Raw genomic sequence first — 15,186 nt, 5'->3', positions numbered from 1 at the left:
TGCAGCTTCGGTTGGCGGAAGCCTTTCAGGCTTAACAAACGCCGTAGTATTAGACGAAGAAACTTTTTCCAAGAAAATTCGATGTCGCAGCTTAGTGAGATCTTCGTTTGGTCGTGCTTTATACAAGCTGAGGAGAAGATATTCACCCGCTTTCACAATTTCATCTTTGGACGATGATTCATCCAGAAACACTTTGCATTTTTTTCTGAACACTTCGCTCTTCTTCAAAAGAGGTAGCACAGCTTGCTTTCCAAGTCCGAAAACTCGTGAGGTCGTGTCACATCCCAAGAGTGCGTGCCCTACCAGAAGCAGCCTGGATACTTCTCCCATTTTTTTTTGCACTTCGTTGAAACTCTGTTTGCTTCGCTGAAACACTTCGTTGAAAGCAGAAAACTCTGAAACAATAGTTCTTGGCAACGACACTGACCTTCTGATTCTACTCTTGTATCACCTCCCGCCTAATGCAAAAACACTTTACTTCGAATCGTCAACGAACGCAAAAGAAGCGATAACACGGTTCTGGTGCCTCAACGAAGTGCAAAAAAAAATGGGAGAAGTATCCAGGCTGCTTCTGGTAGGGCACGCACTCTTGGGATGTGACACGACCTCACGAGTTTTCGGACTTGGAAAGCAAGCTGTGCTACCTCTTTTGAAGAAGAGCGAAGTGTTCAGAAAAAAGTGCAAAGTGTTTCTGGATGAATCATCGTCCAAAGATGAAATTGTGAAAGCGGGTGAATATCTTCTCCTCAGCTTGTATAAAGCACGACCAAACGAAGATCTCACTAAGCTGCGACATCGAATTTTCGTGGAAAAAGTTTCTTCGTCTAATACTACGGTGTTTGTTAAGCCTGAAAGGCTTCCGCCAACCGAAGCTGCAGCTTCATTCCACTCCCAGCGAGTGCGCCTCCAGGTATCCCGTTGGAAAGGGGAACCAGCTGACCTCGACCCGGCTGACTGGGGTTGGGTCCTCAGAGACCGTAAATACTCACCTGTGATGACCCATTTGTTGCCCGCACCTCAGACTCTTTTGAGTGTCGTGAGATGCAACTGTAAGACAGACTGCGAGAACTCGCGATGCAGCTGCAAAAAAATGGATTAGCGTGTACGTTCGCGTGCGGAGAATGTCAGGGTATCAACTGCTTGAACAGGGACAACGAGATTGTCGAAGACGAGGAGCTCGACTAGTGATATCAATGCTGTGTTTTTCAAGTCAACTATACTGCCTTCGAAAGTGCAAATTTTACATATAATAGCCATTTTATATGTAACTGCCAAGCGGTTGTTTTCTTTATGTTTAGTAATTCAAATGGTTGTAAGAAATGTCTGTGATTCAAGAAAGTACAAGTTTGATACTTAAGCGAGTTATTTTGTCCATAGGCCTACTTATTAGCCATTAGCAGCTGGCTCAGGAGTCAGGCCTCCCTTCCCCTTTTCCGTTGTTTCCTCCAGTTTTGTTCGGTTTTCATGGTTCTCGTTTTCTTTCCTTCATTTTAGGGGTCAGTTTCGTGATCAGCAGATAGAAAAACCCCAGAAAACACATTTCCACATGCTTTCTACCCCTACCCTGTATATTTCACTTTTCCCCTCCCCCCCCCCCATTTCCCCGTTTTATGTTAATCGATTTTTTTATATCATTTTATTTCTCAATTTCGTAATCACCAGATAGGAATACCCCAGAAAATATCTTTCAAACCGCTTTCTACCCCTACCCTGTATTCTTCTCTTTTCTCCCCTCTTTCCCCTGTTCCCCCGTTTTCCTTAGTACTCTTTTTCTATACTGAATTTTAGATGTCAATTTCGTAATCAGCGTATGTGAAAACCCCAGAAAACTCACTTTAAACTATTTTCTGGGCATGTTCGGCATTTTTCCCATTTTCCCCCGCATTTCCCCCTTTTCCCCTGTTTTTCGGGTACTCGCCCCACTCGGATTTATGGGGACTTTTAGTATGTTGTACAGAATTTTTTTCTGATCATTTTGGTACCATTTTCGTTTATATTGCAATTTTGTCCGGGTCAAACCCTAAAAGTCCTGGACTACTAGTTCATTAAAAAAAAAAATAGTCAAAGACTTTTGTTTTTGACGTGACGGCATGACGCTTGATATTAAGGACATTCTTGATCCTGTTGTCCTTTGTTCAAAAATATTTTAAGCCTTTCATTCGTATTCTCTTTTTCCATCTTCAATCATGAATAACGTAAAGTGCATGAGCTACTTTAGAATATATCGATTCCATTTTGTTAATGAGTCATCCCATATGGACATTTTGTAAAATATTCTATGGGTGTCGCAAGTTCTCCAACTTTGTTAAGAGCCGACGAGTTTTATCTAATGATAATAGTGTTAACTGCAAATTGTATAGAAAAGTCAGGTAGGCTATCTAAGAGTTAGGCGTTGTTATATTCATATTAGTGTATCTACGGATAGGCTGTTTTTGCGAAGAAATAAGTTTTTTTAATTTCACTTTTTCCTAGGAATCATTGATGGAATATATTAGTTTTTGAATCTTGTTAAGTTAAACAAAATCTTATATTTTTCCCTTTGATGCAGTTAGCGGTAAGTTAAGAACAAAAAAAAAGAGTTGTCGCTATGATTTATCCAATCGATGCTGTTGACATCGTTTATCCTCGTTTAGGGGATTTCATTGTTTTTACCAGTAATTTATTTATTAGATTTTAATCATTGGAGATGTCTCCCTGGTGCCAGGCTCCAGGACTAATTTCACAATAATGACAAACACAGGACATGTAAATATGGCAATGTAACCATACGAAATATTGTACTGCAAATACAAATATGACAGTAATGACAATATTTCACTATGACAATAATAATAGTATTCTCATAATGACAAAATATTCAATGTAATGTTCAATAATCAGAAACAATTGAGTCATTCTAAGTCATCTTATTGAGTCAACATAGAGTTATGTTGAGCTGGACGTACCTGATTCTGTGAGAGCCCTGCTTCGTGCGAAACATTGGGTGTGTAAGTTTCGATGTATCATTAAAAGAAAAGTCGCTTGAATTTCAAAAAAAGATGCCTGGAAACTACTGATGTGAAATAGGGCATAAATTCTTCTGGATTGAGAAGGGGATAAGCTCAGAAGATTTGTCGGGTGCAATTTAGATGTATTTCGCATCTTCCTGGGGCAGCTACCTCTTTTTATCCTCCTCTTTGGACCTGCCTTCTCCTTGAAATTCAGGAATATGACGATTTAAATGTAAAGGCAAGGTTTATTTTCATCTTCTTAAAAGTGGTAGACCTAGATACTCAAAGACATATTTCTACTGTTGGAAGAGACTCTAGTGTGAATGGGCCTTTAAGCCATAAAGTCTAGATCCGAGGGCATTAACCTTCTTTCTCAAGCTATTCAAATCCTCAGGGGACCGACCCATCGCAAGAATGCTTCCTTAATGGGCTAAAATGTCCTCTTTTTGCGAAGAGGGGAGAGGGGAGGTAGCAGCTAAACCGTGTAAAGTTCTAAAAGGGTTTATTAATTTGATGTAAAGATTATATTAGCAAATGAATATACTGAATGGATGCTTTCCAGACTTTCATTCTTTGACAGAAGAAATCAATTTAAGTGAGTGTTGAATACTTAAAATAGAAACTGAACTTGATGTCTTTTGGTGTTGCACAACCGTTATTCTTTTACCATCAGAGTAATTTTTATCTGTTCTACAACAGGATATTCTTTTTTCAGGACTATGTAGCCAAAACCCCAGGCTGGGCCGTTTTTGGTTCGAATGAACGTGGGTTCGACCCAAATGAGACAAAGTGGAAGAGGAAGCAGACTAAAAAAGATGTGTCCGGCTGTTAATGGTGCACGCTCAGAATTTGGATTGGGGGAATTGTACGCAAGTGGCCTTTTTAGCTTTTTGTTGGTAATTTATTAAATAAAATCCCATATCTTTGATGATATAAATTTTTTTCCGTTTATCTGTGTTTTGACGCTCAGTTTATCAGTGGTGGCAGAATGATAATGGATATCAATACGCATCGATTTCACTCTTGCAAATATACATGGATTTTGAGCTTGTTTGTATGAGCTAGTGAGCTTTAGTTGTATTTTACCTACTACGGGCGGATTGTTACAAAAAACCAACTGTGGACCAAATTCTTAAAAAGAGATAAATGAACTGGAAATAAAAAATTATACATTTTATTAGAATGCTGAAATTCATAGATTCGACCTTTAAGTAAATTCGTGTCACCATATTTACTACCCTGGAGGTGGTGTTTTCAGAAAATAGATTTATAATAAATAAAATAATGGATAAATTCACTTGAATGGGCTCAAGCAAATATGTTTCTTATTCTTAATGTATGCCAACGATGTTTATCACGTTTTTTCCGATGATCGAATCCAATTTTGACCATCAATCCACATTCCAGTTGGTTAATAGCTTGACTAAGATGAAGAAATATTGCTGTACGTATTTTTGCTAAACTGTTGAATTCTGCCTGTAGAACTTGAAAATATACAGTGAAGGAGCTGTTTAGTATAGTTTCCTAAGGTCAATAGACGTGAGAAAATTTAATCAACCCCATAAGGGTTCATGTAGACCACTTATTGTTATTTTAGATTGTTTGTCCGAGTGTATTATTCAAAGAGCCACTTTCTTTTAGCTGATGAGAACAAACAAATTTTCAGGATCAAAATTTTTGAAGAGCGTGTTGCTGGGCTTGAAGTAACAAAAAGAAAAGGCTACGAGTTATATGCAGCAAAAATTTCTTTGTTCGACAGTCTGGAATAGCAAATTACCTTTGTTTTGAAATCTGGAAACGCAATTAGGGAACCTCAAAGAAATCAGAACAAAAAAAAAGTGTTTCCCTATTTGAACAAAAGAAAAATTTCCAATTCGAATATTGCTTTTTAAAATTTGTCAAATTTATATGAAAACCTGTGAGAACCTTATATGAAACTGTGAAAATGTTGATTTTCCACTTTTTTAGCTTTTGTTGCAAAACTTTGCAGAATGGATTTGGGTATCTTTGCTTCTTTCCTTTTATAAAATTAATGAAGACAACCGGACTTAATCTAAGTAATAAATTATGAAAAAACCTGCGATATTTTTTGGGCGTGAGTCTAGAGCTATTTGGGCATAACTGGTAAGATTTCTAGCCTAAGAGGCTCCTTCAACCCTCTATAAAGTCCAGGATTCAGAACATAAACCATTTCCACTTTTTTCCCAAGAGAGTTTTTTTTTTCATTTTTAAGTGAACCTTTGGTGTACTCCTATGAACTAGTCTAGCCCTGGATGTCATAAACAGATTTTCATATAAATTTGACAAATTTTAAAAAGCAATATTCGAATCGGCAATTCTTCTTTTGTTCAAAGAGTGAAACACTTTTTTTGTTGTTCTTATTTCTTTTAGGTTGCCTAATTGCGTTTCCAGATTTCAAACCAAAGGTAATTTGCTTCACAAGGCCTGGAGACGGCTTAATAAAAGGTAGGACTAGAGTAACACAGCAGCTTCAAAATGTCTCAGTCTTCCGAAAATCCAGATACTGTGGGAAATGTAAGTACTTACCACCTTTAGCTCTGAGTTTCTTGACAATTCGAACTATTCTGATGATGCGTAATATGTTCAAACATGGACATATCGGGAGTGAAGCCATGAATGGTTTGTCAACACTGCTAGTCGAGTAAATGTATATCATGCCCGTAGATCAAAGTGTGTGAAAGTGTACATAATGTGGTTTGCTGCTGGATGACGCACTTCTCCCTGTGAGTGAAATCAGAATCCCATTCCACACATTAAATAGCTCGTGGTTGGAAATAGCAAGTAAAAAGCGACTCTATAGCAGTAAAAACTGACATGGTTTCCTGAAGCCTATTACTGACTCAGACATTTCTGAAGGCCATTGCTCACTCTAGGTGAGAGCAAGGAGCGAACTTAGCCTGGAAATTTCTGCGGTGGTGGTAAGGTCCCAGGTAGTGAAGCTCAACCTTCCGTCCCTAGGCAGCATAGGAATTCCGTCAGTGCACCTCAAAGTGAGAAGGGATACAAACAGCACCAAGTGTCATGCCGAGTAAGGTGATGTCTAACGCTCTCTTGGTGACTGCACAACAGGGGACCTTGTGATGAATTTTATGATTAAGAAATGTCCAGTAAACATAATTATGAATGCGATAGATAGTAAAAGTTTGGCTACGACATCCTGGTTTGTTTGCGATGCAAGAAGACCTGCCCCTTCGTCAAAAAGTGGGCTAGTTACCCTCATATCAAGAAGACAAGTCCTAACATTGGTTGCTGAAACTTTTGTTCGATAAAATAACCTCTGACACAAGCTCTTATTCCTGAAGAATTTTATATTTATAACCTTGACCTCCTATGTGCTTCTAAGACGAGGCTGAATATACCTGACATCATTAGTCTAGAAGTGCTGTCTGGGGAAGGTCATATTTTACTACTCGAGGCCATCTGAAGGCTCAGTTTTAACATGTGTAAGTCTCCTGTTGGCTCCTAAATCCGCGAGTGAGCTCCTCGAATATAAAGCACTATCAAGTAGAAACCACATAACCGTCCTTAGCGTATATGCCCAAACTAGAAATGTGCCTGAACAGTGAAAGGTCCAGTTTAGACCGAAATTCAGATGGTCATTGACAGGAATCCCCGAAAGGCTATACTTGCGATTGGAGGCGGTTTTAATGCAAGGATCATTTGCATGTAATCATATCCTCAGTTAAACGTGCTCCAACGTAAACAGACTGCTCCTGCAGGTGCTGACACCGATTCGAAAAATGAAACTGACCACTTCCTTCTATAGACAAGGCTAAGGTACAAACTTCGTATGAAAAAGGCATCCATACCAAGTCAGAAAATAGATATTGCTAAACTGAAATTAACTAAATGCCAATAGTCTTTTGTTCTTGAACTTTCTAATCGCTTCACCACCCTACAAGTGAACAATGAAGGTATTGATCAGGGTTCTAACTCATCAGGATGTCCTGCTACAAAGATAAAGAAAATACAGCAAATTCAAAGGCTAGGTGCAAATATTCTTTATCTACTGCTGACAAGTTACTACAGCACCAAGCCACCTGACGCTGATACAGCTGCGCATGCTCTTTTATTGCAATCTAATAAAGTTTCCCTCTTTACACCCTTCTAAGACCCCAACTAGGGACGACCCTCCCCATCTCGCCCCATTCGAGGACAACTTTTTTTTCGCTTGGACCTAGATGGGTTGCCAAAAGAACGATCTTTGAAAGTCTGTTGCCCCTTTTCCGAATGCCAGAAATCTGTCTTCCCCCTCCATGGAACATTCTCCCCACGAATAATTTCATCCTTGCTGATAATTCTCCTGGAAAATTTCCTACGGATAATTTCACCGTGAAAATTTTCCCTAGCTTACTTTCATTTGAAAAAAAAACTTTCTTTTTTAATTTTGATTGTTTTTCAGACCATGGTGGATACCCCCCTTCCCTGGGAAATCTTTCCTGGAAATCCTCTCCCCTCCAATGGAAACTTTCTTCCATGGAAAACTCCGCCAGGGAGAATTTTTGTAGCCGAAAATTCCCCTATAGAGAATATCTTCCATGGATATCCCCCCATGTAAAAATTCCCCAGACAATTTCAACCTCGTAGAAAATTTTCTTCGGAACATTTCCGCTTGTAAAAATAAGTCGTCAAAGAAAAGAAAGACAAATAAAAAAAAATCTTGTATAAAATTCTGGTGGATTTCTCCCGTGTAAAATTTATCCTAGGAAGTTCACCCCCCAAAATAACTTCCCTCCCCATGGGAAATTCTTTCCGTAAAAAAATACCCCATCCCGCAGAAAATTTGATGGGTAACATTAAAAGTAACGATTTTTGTATATTTGGAATCAGCATAGCAAGGCAATTCTTTTGGTGCGTCTGTTGTTATCGAAATTTCATTTTTAGAATTTCAATTACTCTTGGGCCGAGACAATCGTGCCGTTGAAGTAAACGGGGTTTAGTTACACACAGGCTCTAAATCAGATTGGTTCTTTCTAGGAAATACAGAATACGAAAAGAAGAAAAATCAAAAACAAGGAATTCATAAGGAAATAAGAAAAATAATGAAATTAATATTCAAGTCTGCCAATGCCTCTCATCAATTAACGCTCCGATAAAATAGTTAATGTAAAGAAACTATTTTATTCAACTGTCTTTGTGCATTGGGTATGTGAACCTATAAGAATGTGTAAAAGAATTTATATTCTAAATAGCGTGTGCCCTAATCAGACTAATATAATAAAAACGACGTTAACAGCGTTCATTTTGACAAGTTTTGAGACTCTAGTTGGTGATCCGTTTGATTTTGAAAATGGTAATTGTTTGTAGGAAGTTATGAATGTTGACGACTAACATACAAAAACGGGAGAAAAATGTGATAGTATTTACCGCTAAAATTAGGGTTAAGTTAAAAAGGATTACAAGTAATTTTTAATTGGAATGTTATGTTAGGTACACGACGATCCTAAAACGATTTTGTAAGTTGGAGACCATCTGACGTTATGTTAGAGTCTTTAAAGTAAGTTAAGTACTTTCAGTAAAAATCGTAATTAAATATATTTCTGGAAGTGTAAAAAGAGTATGTCTGAAATTCTTAATCTTGCAAAAGTATAGCAATGTAAGGACTGAGGTTCACCTTCTCTGTTTTGTTTCATTGGTCTTCTCGCTGACTTACTGTAACATTTACACTGATGAAGATGTATATTCAACGTCAACTTCAAATGGTCTTAGAGTTGACAAATCACTTAGCATCTAGTAGGTCATCCAAAAGTCTTATCAATACATTTTTAGAATTATAAGAAGGAGTGACTTCGAAATTCCAAGTTTTGGAACTTAGTTAGGCCTACAGCAATGTCAATAATGAAATTAGTTTTTTCTAATCTTCTGTATCATCTGGCTAATCTTCTTAAATCCTCACTAACTTCAATCCTTGAATTTCAGGCTCACACTCTCCGCTGATAAAGGTGCATATCCAGTGCCGACTTCGAATGGTGCTAGAGCTGATAAATCATCCAGCACCTATTAGAAATCAGCAAAGGTATGCAGCAGCTGCACTTTCATCTATCTAAAATTCGTCTCCAAAGTAATTTCTATACCATCCTTTACTCATCTGAAAAAGAACGATATGGCTTCACTTTATATTCACCAGATGTCTCGTCTCACTACCAAAGAAGTATACAATGTAAAATTAGTTAATTTGAGATCCATGCTCCACAATTATGACGCTTGATCTTCTAGGGAGGTTAATATTCCATTGACTGTTTCGGCCCGGTCGACGTTTTCTGTGCTTCATAGGGGGATTTGAAGTTGGAATAATTTTGATATAGTGATATTTCTTTTTTCGAGAGTGAAATAAAAAAAAAATCCTTTCTATTAAGCATGAATTTTAGTGCTTTTGTTTTATTTTTTGGGGGAGGGGGGTGTAAATTAATAATTCAGTAATTTGTTCTGGCCTCTAGGGGTATGATTTTATTAGTATTGTTGAATTTGTTTGTTGTAAGGTATGTGGTCCCAATTAGTTCGTACTATTGGTTTTATAAATATTTTTTTCTTTGTCCTGTTTTATTTTCTAATGTATTTTTGCCACCCCCTTGGACAAATTTTTTACTTCTCGTAATTTTTTACTTCTTCACCTAACCTTGACTGGGCTGCCCACTTAATTGAACAATCTGTCTTGGCTTTTTTCTACAATTGGCCATGACTTTGACTTTTCCCACAACTATTCCCTTTTTTTTTTAATTCAAAAATCAACGGATCTCGGTTTAATAATTTTGGTTTAATAATAAATGTTTTCTCTCTAAAAAGAATGCAATAAAAATATTACAATCTTCATTGTTTGATTATAACTTAGCTAGTTTTGTACTTCGCTAGAAGCCAAACTTCTATCAGTAACCCCAAGGAAAGTCGATCAATAACGACAGAAGCCTTTTAAATTCCAATAACTTTGATCATTATACCTTATTAGCTATATAGTAGGTAATAAACCGTTGATCCTACAATATAAATGCTATTAAGAAATGTTTTTAAATTTTCTACAAAACTAAACTTCCTTTCTGAGATCAATGACAAACCGATTTCAGTTTGGGGTGTTTCTGAAAAAGAGGCCAAGGAAAAATACGAGTAAATGCCTTATATATAAAGTCTAATATAAAACTTTAAAGGGAACTGTCTTGACCCGGGTTTAACAAATTAAAACAAAGCGATCAATTCTTTCACTTTTTTTTCTTAAAGTAATGCATAATAAAAAGATTTCTTTACTAAATAGTAAGGCTCTCAAACCAAGCTGTTTTTTCACTTGACTTTTTACGTCCAAGCTTTAAACCATCTAGTTTTTTTTCAAGGTATTGGTTATTGCTTTGCAATTGGATGATCGAACGTAGGCTTTCTTCTGTAATTGATTGTATAGTTATATTCCAATTAGTAGCAACCTTCGTCAGCTACAGCTTAGGCATAGTTGCAGGGGTTGAACTTATTTGATCGAAGAATTAAATCTTCGATATTAGCGAAAAACTGGGATTTCCTGGTGAGTAGCCTGTGATATAATCTGAAAAAATCGAAGGTTTTTCTTGCTCTTCAAGTTTAGACAGTGTTCTTCTTCTTCTTTTTTTTTTCTCTTTTTTTTTGACTGTTTTGTTACTTTTATTGGAACATTTATCGTCTGTGTACTCTCCAAATATCTATTTTTATATTTAAGGAAAAAATTAATAATCAATACTGTTAAAATATTGCTCTTGCATGGCAATTTGTTCTTAACATATTTAAAGAAAAAATCTGTGATTTCATTTATGTAAATTTCAAATTTTGCAAATTTTCAAATAGTGTTCCTTAGCCGAAGACCCTTTTTTCGAAGTTCCCATGCATAAAACTGCTCAAAATCTCCTGGTAATAACTTGTGGTTTTAATGAGTCATTCGAGTATTTACTTATTACGTAATACGTCAACTTGACAGAAACTTAAAAAAAATAAAACACTAACAAATAAAAGAATTCAAATGTCTATGTAGAAATACTATATCGGTCAAAATTTAAATGTCATACATAATCCTAAACAGAAGAATCTGTTATTATCAACAGACATTAGAAACTCCCCTATCAGCACTTCTATTGTTCTCAAGAGTCTTAACTATTTTTTGTCTAGTTAGTTCTGACTTACCCTCTATTATCTCTTGTTCTGATTATATTGTTCGTCTTCCTCTTAGGTTCTATACGAGAACAGACAACTGAGAAAAAAGAATTTGAATAGCTTTAAATGATTTTTTCCTTAAAGTTCTAAACAATCTTGTTTAAACACTCTATTTCCTAATGGCTATTTGTTCTCTTTTTTAAATCAGCTTTTAAGAATGACCCATCTCACCTGGCTTTGATGAGGCTTAAATGATCAATTTTGTGTATTTTTACAAAAACTTTTACAATTCTGTCGATAAAAATGGGAAAAAATGTCTTTAAAATTCTAGCCTAGGAGTTACTGAGCAACAGAAAAGAGTTATCAACATTTTTGCGGCTCCACTGGCCCAACTTTTCCAATATACTTCTGTCTGTTTAATATTTGCTTTAGTGAATAAATGTATGGCTTTGGTGGAATATTCCCTTAAGAGAGGTGGCCAGTGCCAAACACTGGTAGTTTCCCATTATTCTGACATATATGTTTTCTCCTTCTGGTAACCAGAGTGAGCTATATGCCTATGTGTTTGTCTTATGAATAAAAGCATGTTAGTCTCAACAAAAATTTTCGTGGTCAATTGCCGTAGATTTTATTATTCAGAGAAAACCTTTTTCTTTGCTTTTAGGTCTAATACCTCCATACCAGTAACTCAGTGGTTCCTAAGGACCCTCTGTGTCTTAGTTTTCATACACCCTCAGTCGTCTTTTGTTCTTACTGTATTGTTTGTCTTCCTTTCAAGTGTATTATGAAAAGCCAAGGGAATGAAGCTTGTATGTTAAAATATAGATATATTTTTAAAGGACCATCGAGGAAAAAATTATAAAAAAACTGAAGATCAAGAACAATCGGAAAGGAATCAAAATTGGAAATGGGTTCCTGTTGAAAAGACATTGTTTTGGATTAGATTCATTTTAATACCCAGCCATCAGCTGGGTATGATATTAGAGTTTTCTCTATGCCTATTTTCAAAAATGAAGCACTGACGCTAATCTTATTGAATAGAATAAAACGTTTCCTGAATTTAAACATGCAGCAATTGGGAATTAAGCAAAAAATTTCTTATGGTATATATATATATATATATATATATATATATATATATATATATATATATATATATATATATATATATATATATTATATATATTATATATTTTTGGTCACTTAAAAAGGGCACTAAAACTTCTAATTTCTATTCAAATGAGACCTCTTCAGATATTCTAGTATTACTGCGTCTAAACGATGACCCCTGGAAAAAAGCAAACGAATAAACACGCATCTGTGATCGTTCTTCTAGCAAAAAATACAAAATTCTACATTTTTGTAGATAGGAGCTTGAAACCTCAACAGTATGGTTTCCTGATACGCCGAATCTGATGTTGTGATTTTCATTGAGAATTTCCTCATTTTTTGAAAATCAGATGAATTTTCTCAGGCTTGTAGCCTTTGATCGGTAACACTAAACTCAATAAAGCTAACATTTCTGGAATTAGCGTAATAAACGAATTATTTTGATATATCTATTGGTATCGAAAATCCATTTTTCAGAGTTTCGGTTACTACTGAGTCGCGCCACCCCTTTAAATTTCATTCCTATGTTTAAGGGGTCACACCAATCAAGCAAAAGTTCAAGGGGGGTTAAGTGTTTTGTTACATCGCTTTTTTTCTTTTTCTTTTTTTTTGTTGCTTATTTTTTTTATTAACTCCAGTATATAAGTAAAAAAAAAATAGGTAAGAAAGTAATCTAAATCTTTGTCTTTATGTATATATATATATATATATATATATATATATATATATATATATATATATATATATATATATATATATATATATATATATATATATATATATTACAAACTAAATTTCTGTGTTCCTGAATAAGTCGCCTGTTAGTGTTATGCCCGTTTTAAAAACATGTGGAATGTTGCGTTTAGACTTGTTACATTACCTAATGGTAATATCCCTTGAACCCAATAACATATTCGTTCTCTTCACCAAACTATAATGCTTTGGATCATAAAGTTTTGTCCTTTTAAACTTATTTTATGGGAAAAAAACTTGTTGTTTACCTATAGCTAGAATTCCAGTTTTCTAAAATGTACAATAATCTAGAAATATGATATTGCCTCAAAAATCGAATTATTTCATGGTTGAAAAAATATCATAAGCTAACATTCAGGAGTGGATGTTGAGCAAGGATGTGGAAACCACAAAAATATATTGCAGGCACTGCCAGCTGGTGGTGTAAATTTGACTTCTATGTAATTTGTGTGAGTGTGATTATTTCCTCCTGAAGATTATAACTTAGTTTTTCCCGAATGTTATGGATTGTTGCCATTTTTCAACTTTTTTGGTTTTCCATTGGGGGGTTTCCCAGTATTCCCCCGCCCCTCCCCTTAGCTCTTAATCGGGCATAAATTTTTGTGCTTTAAACATGTAATATCTAGAAATGAAATTTGAGAATTAACTAACAATGTGGATGGCCCATAAAAAAAAGTACTTTAACGTGATAGAGAAGACAAAATGTTTCGAGGGTGGTATTTTTTGATCACACTTGACAATGGTATGTTAGAAGACAAAAACTTCATTATAGGCACTTTTTAATAAAAAAGTAAAATTCAAGCTTAACTTACCTTCCTTTTCCTGAAAGATAATCAAAATGACTTAAAATATATCTTTTCGTTAGGATTTGTGGAAGAAAATTAAAATACGTTAGTTTTCAGGGCTTTTTAGAATTATTTTCCAGGGGAAAAGATAATGGGACAGTTTCCCATTATATACAAGACTTCGTGTCTAAAAGGGCTGTTGAACCCTTTTGGCTTTATTTTACTTTTATTATGAGACAGATGACATTATTTTATGAAACTTTTATACACGAGGCCTAGACCGAAGCTATTTGTTTAAAAGAAAGTCAAGGAAATTTTATATTGAAAAAAGTGATTGAACTTAGCTGGTTTTTAGGAGGGGGCTGGGAGAAGGGGTTGTTGGGTGGGGGAGGCCGGTAAGCTGCGAGGGAATAAATTTTTGTGAATATTAACTACCTTATTTCTTTTTTTGAAAAATAATAGTTAAATTTTTGAATTTATTGAATAATTTTTATATCAAAAGGTGGTTAGAAGATCTAGTCACCCAGTGGACTTTTATCTTTTCTGCGGATCTTGAGTTTATCATATAATGTAGATGGGTTTTATTTTTTGGTGAAGTAATAAATATCTGAACCTGAACATGAAAAATTCATTAATCCTACATTTTACCCAATCCTGTTGAAACTCACCAAGTTCTTTTTTAGCACATTTGTCAGGGAATCATGACACAATCATTTTTATATCCAACAGAAGCTAAAAATTCATCAACGAATCTGTTTGTTAATTGCCTTATACAGTCAAGACGCTTTGGTCTTGGGAAATTTGATACAGAAGAAACTTCTGAATATTTCCTTTCAGCATCTAGATAACTTTGAAATAGATACTGCAACCGCTTCTCAGTTTCCATGCTGATTTACAAGCCCGACTTTTTGTTCAAGTATTATTACAAAGTCATTTTTATCAATAATTAGCAATCAAAATACTAATATATGCCGTGCTAATACATGTTAAATCATTGTGTCTTTTTAACCTTCCAGTTGCTGCATATAGAGTTCCGTTTTTTTGCATCTATGTCATAGTCTTTTAGTTTGTATCTCAGTCATAGTCCTAGTCTTTATTGGATCAGCGTCAGGAAGTATCCTTGGCACTCCCTTTGTTATTAAAAGTATATGAACAGATGAGATGTTGCAGTACCTAAAACCATGGGGTATGAGAAACACATTGCAAAAGTGGCACTAGACTCGAAAAAAAAAACCATTCAGTGTTAAGTGGTATTTTTTTTTTACTACTACCTCTACTAAGAACTCACTGCAGCATAGAGCCCCCTGAGGCCAACGTAGCTACGCATGCTCCCCTTCCACTTCAATTTTTCAAAAAGCTACCATCTTTACTCCCACCGCCCCTACCAAATGAAGTCCTCATTTTCTTTAGATATTTCCGTGTGATCT

The 15,186-nt window shown here is 35.5% G+C and overlaps 1 protein-coding gene and 1 long non-coding RNA gene across 6 annotated transcripts in view; one reads left to right on the top strand and one right to left on the bottom strand.

Annotated features, from left to right (window-relative positions):
- The window catches only part of LOC136039441 (S-adenosyl-L-methionine-dependent tRNA 4-demethylwyosine synthase TYW1-like), a 61,897-nt gene extending 57,970 nt beyond the window's left edge, over positions 1-3,927 (top strand). For all 5 annotated transcript variants that reach the window (XM_065723192.1, XM_065723193.1, XM_065723191.1 and 2 more), the window contains exon 13: positions 3,706-3,927. In XM_065723192.1, the coding sequence (XP_065579264.1) occupies positions 3,706-3,822 (117 nt within the window). In that variant the 3' untranslated portion in view covers positions 3,823-3,927. The remainder of the gene's footprint in view (positions 1-3,705) is intronic.
- A 5,002-nt stretch (positions 3,928-8,929) lies between these two features.
- On the bottom strand, positions 8,930-14,148 carry LOC136039442 (uncharacterized). Its single transcript, XR_010620449.1, has 2 exons — positions 13,102-14,148; positions 8,930-9,099 (listed from the first exon to the last, which is right to left on the bottom strand). It is a non-coding gene; the product is annotated as an uncharacterized LOC136039442 (long non-coding RNA).
- Positions 14,149-15,186: the final 1,038 nt, after the last annotated feature.

Source organism: Artemia franciscana, chromosome 19 (genome assembly GCF_032884065.1).
Source record: "Artemia franciscana chromosome 19, ASM3288406v1, whole genome shotgun sequence".
NCBI classification, from domain to species: Eukaryota; Metazoa; Arthropoda; class Branchiopoda; order Anostraca; family Artemiidae; genus Artemia; species Artemia franciscana.
The sequence above is the reverse complement of the archived record's forward strand: the minus strand, read 5'-3'. Positions and strand labels throughout refer to the sequence as shown.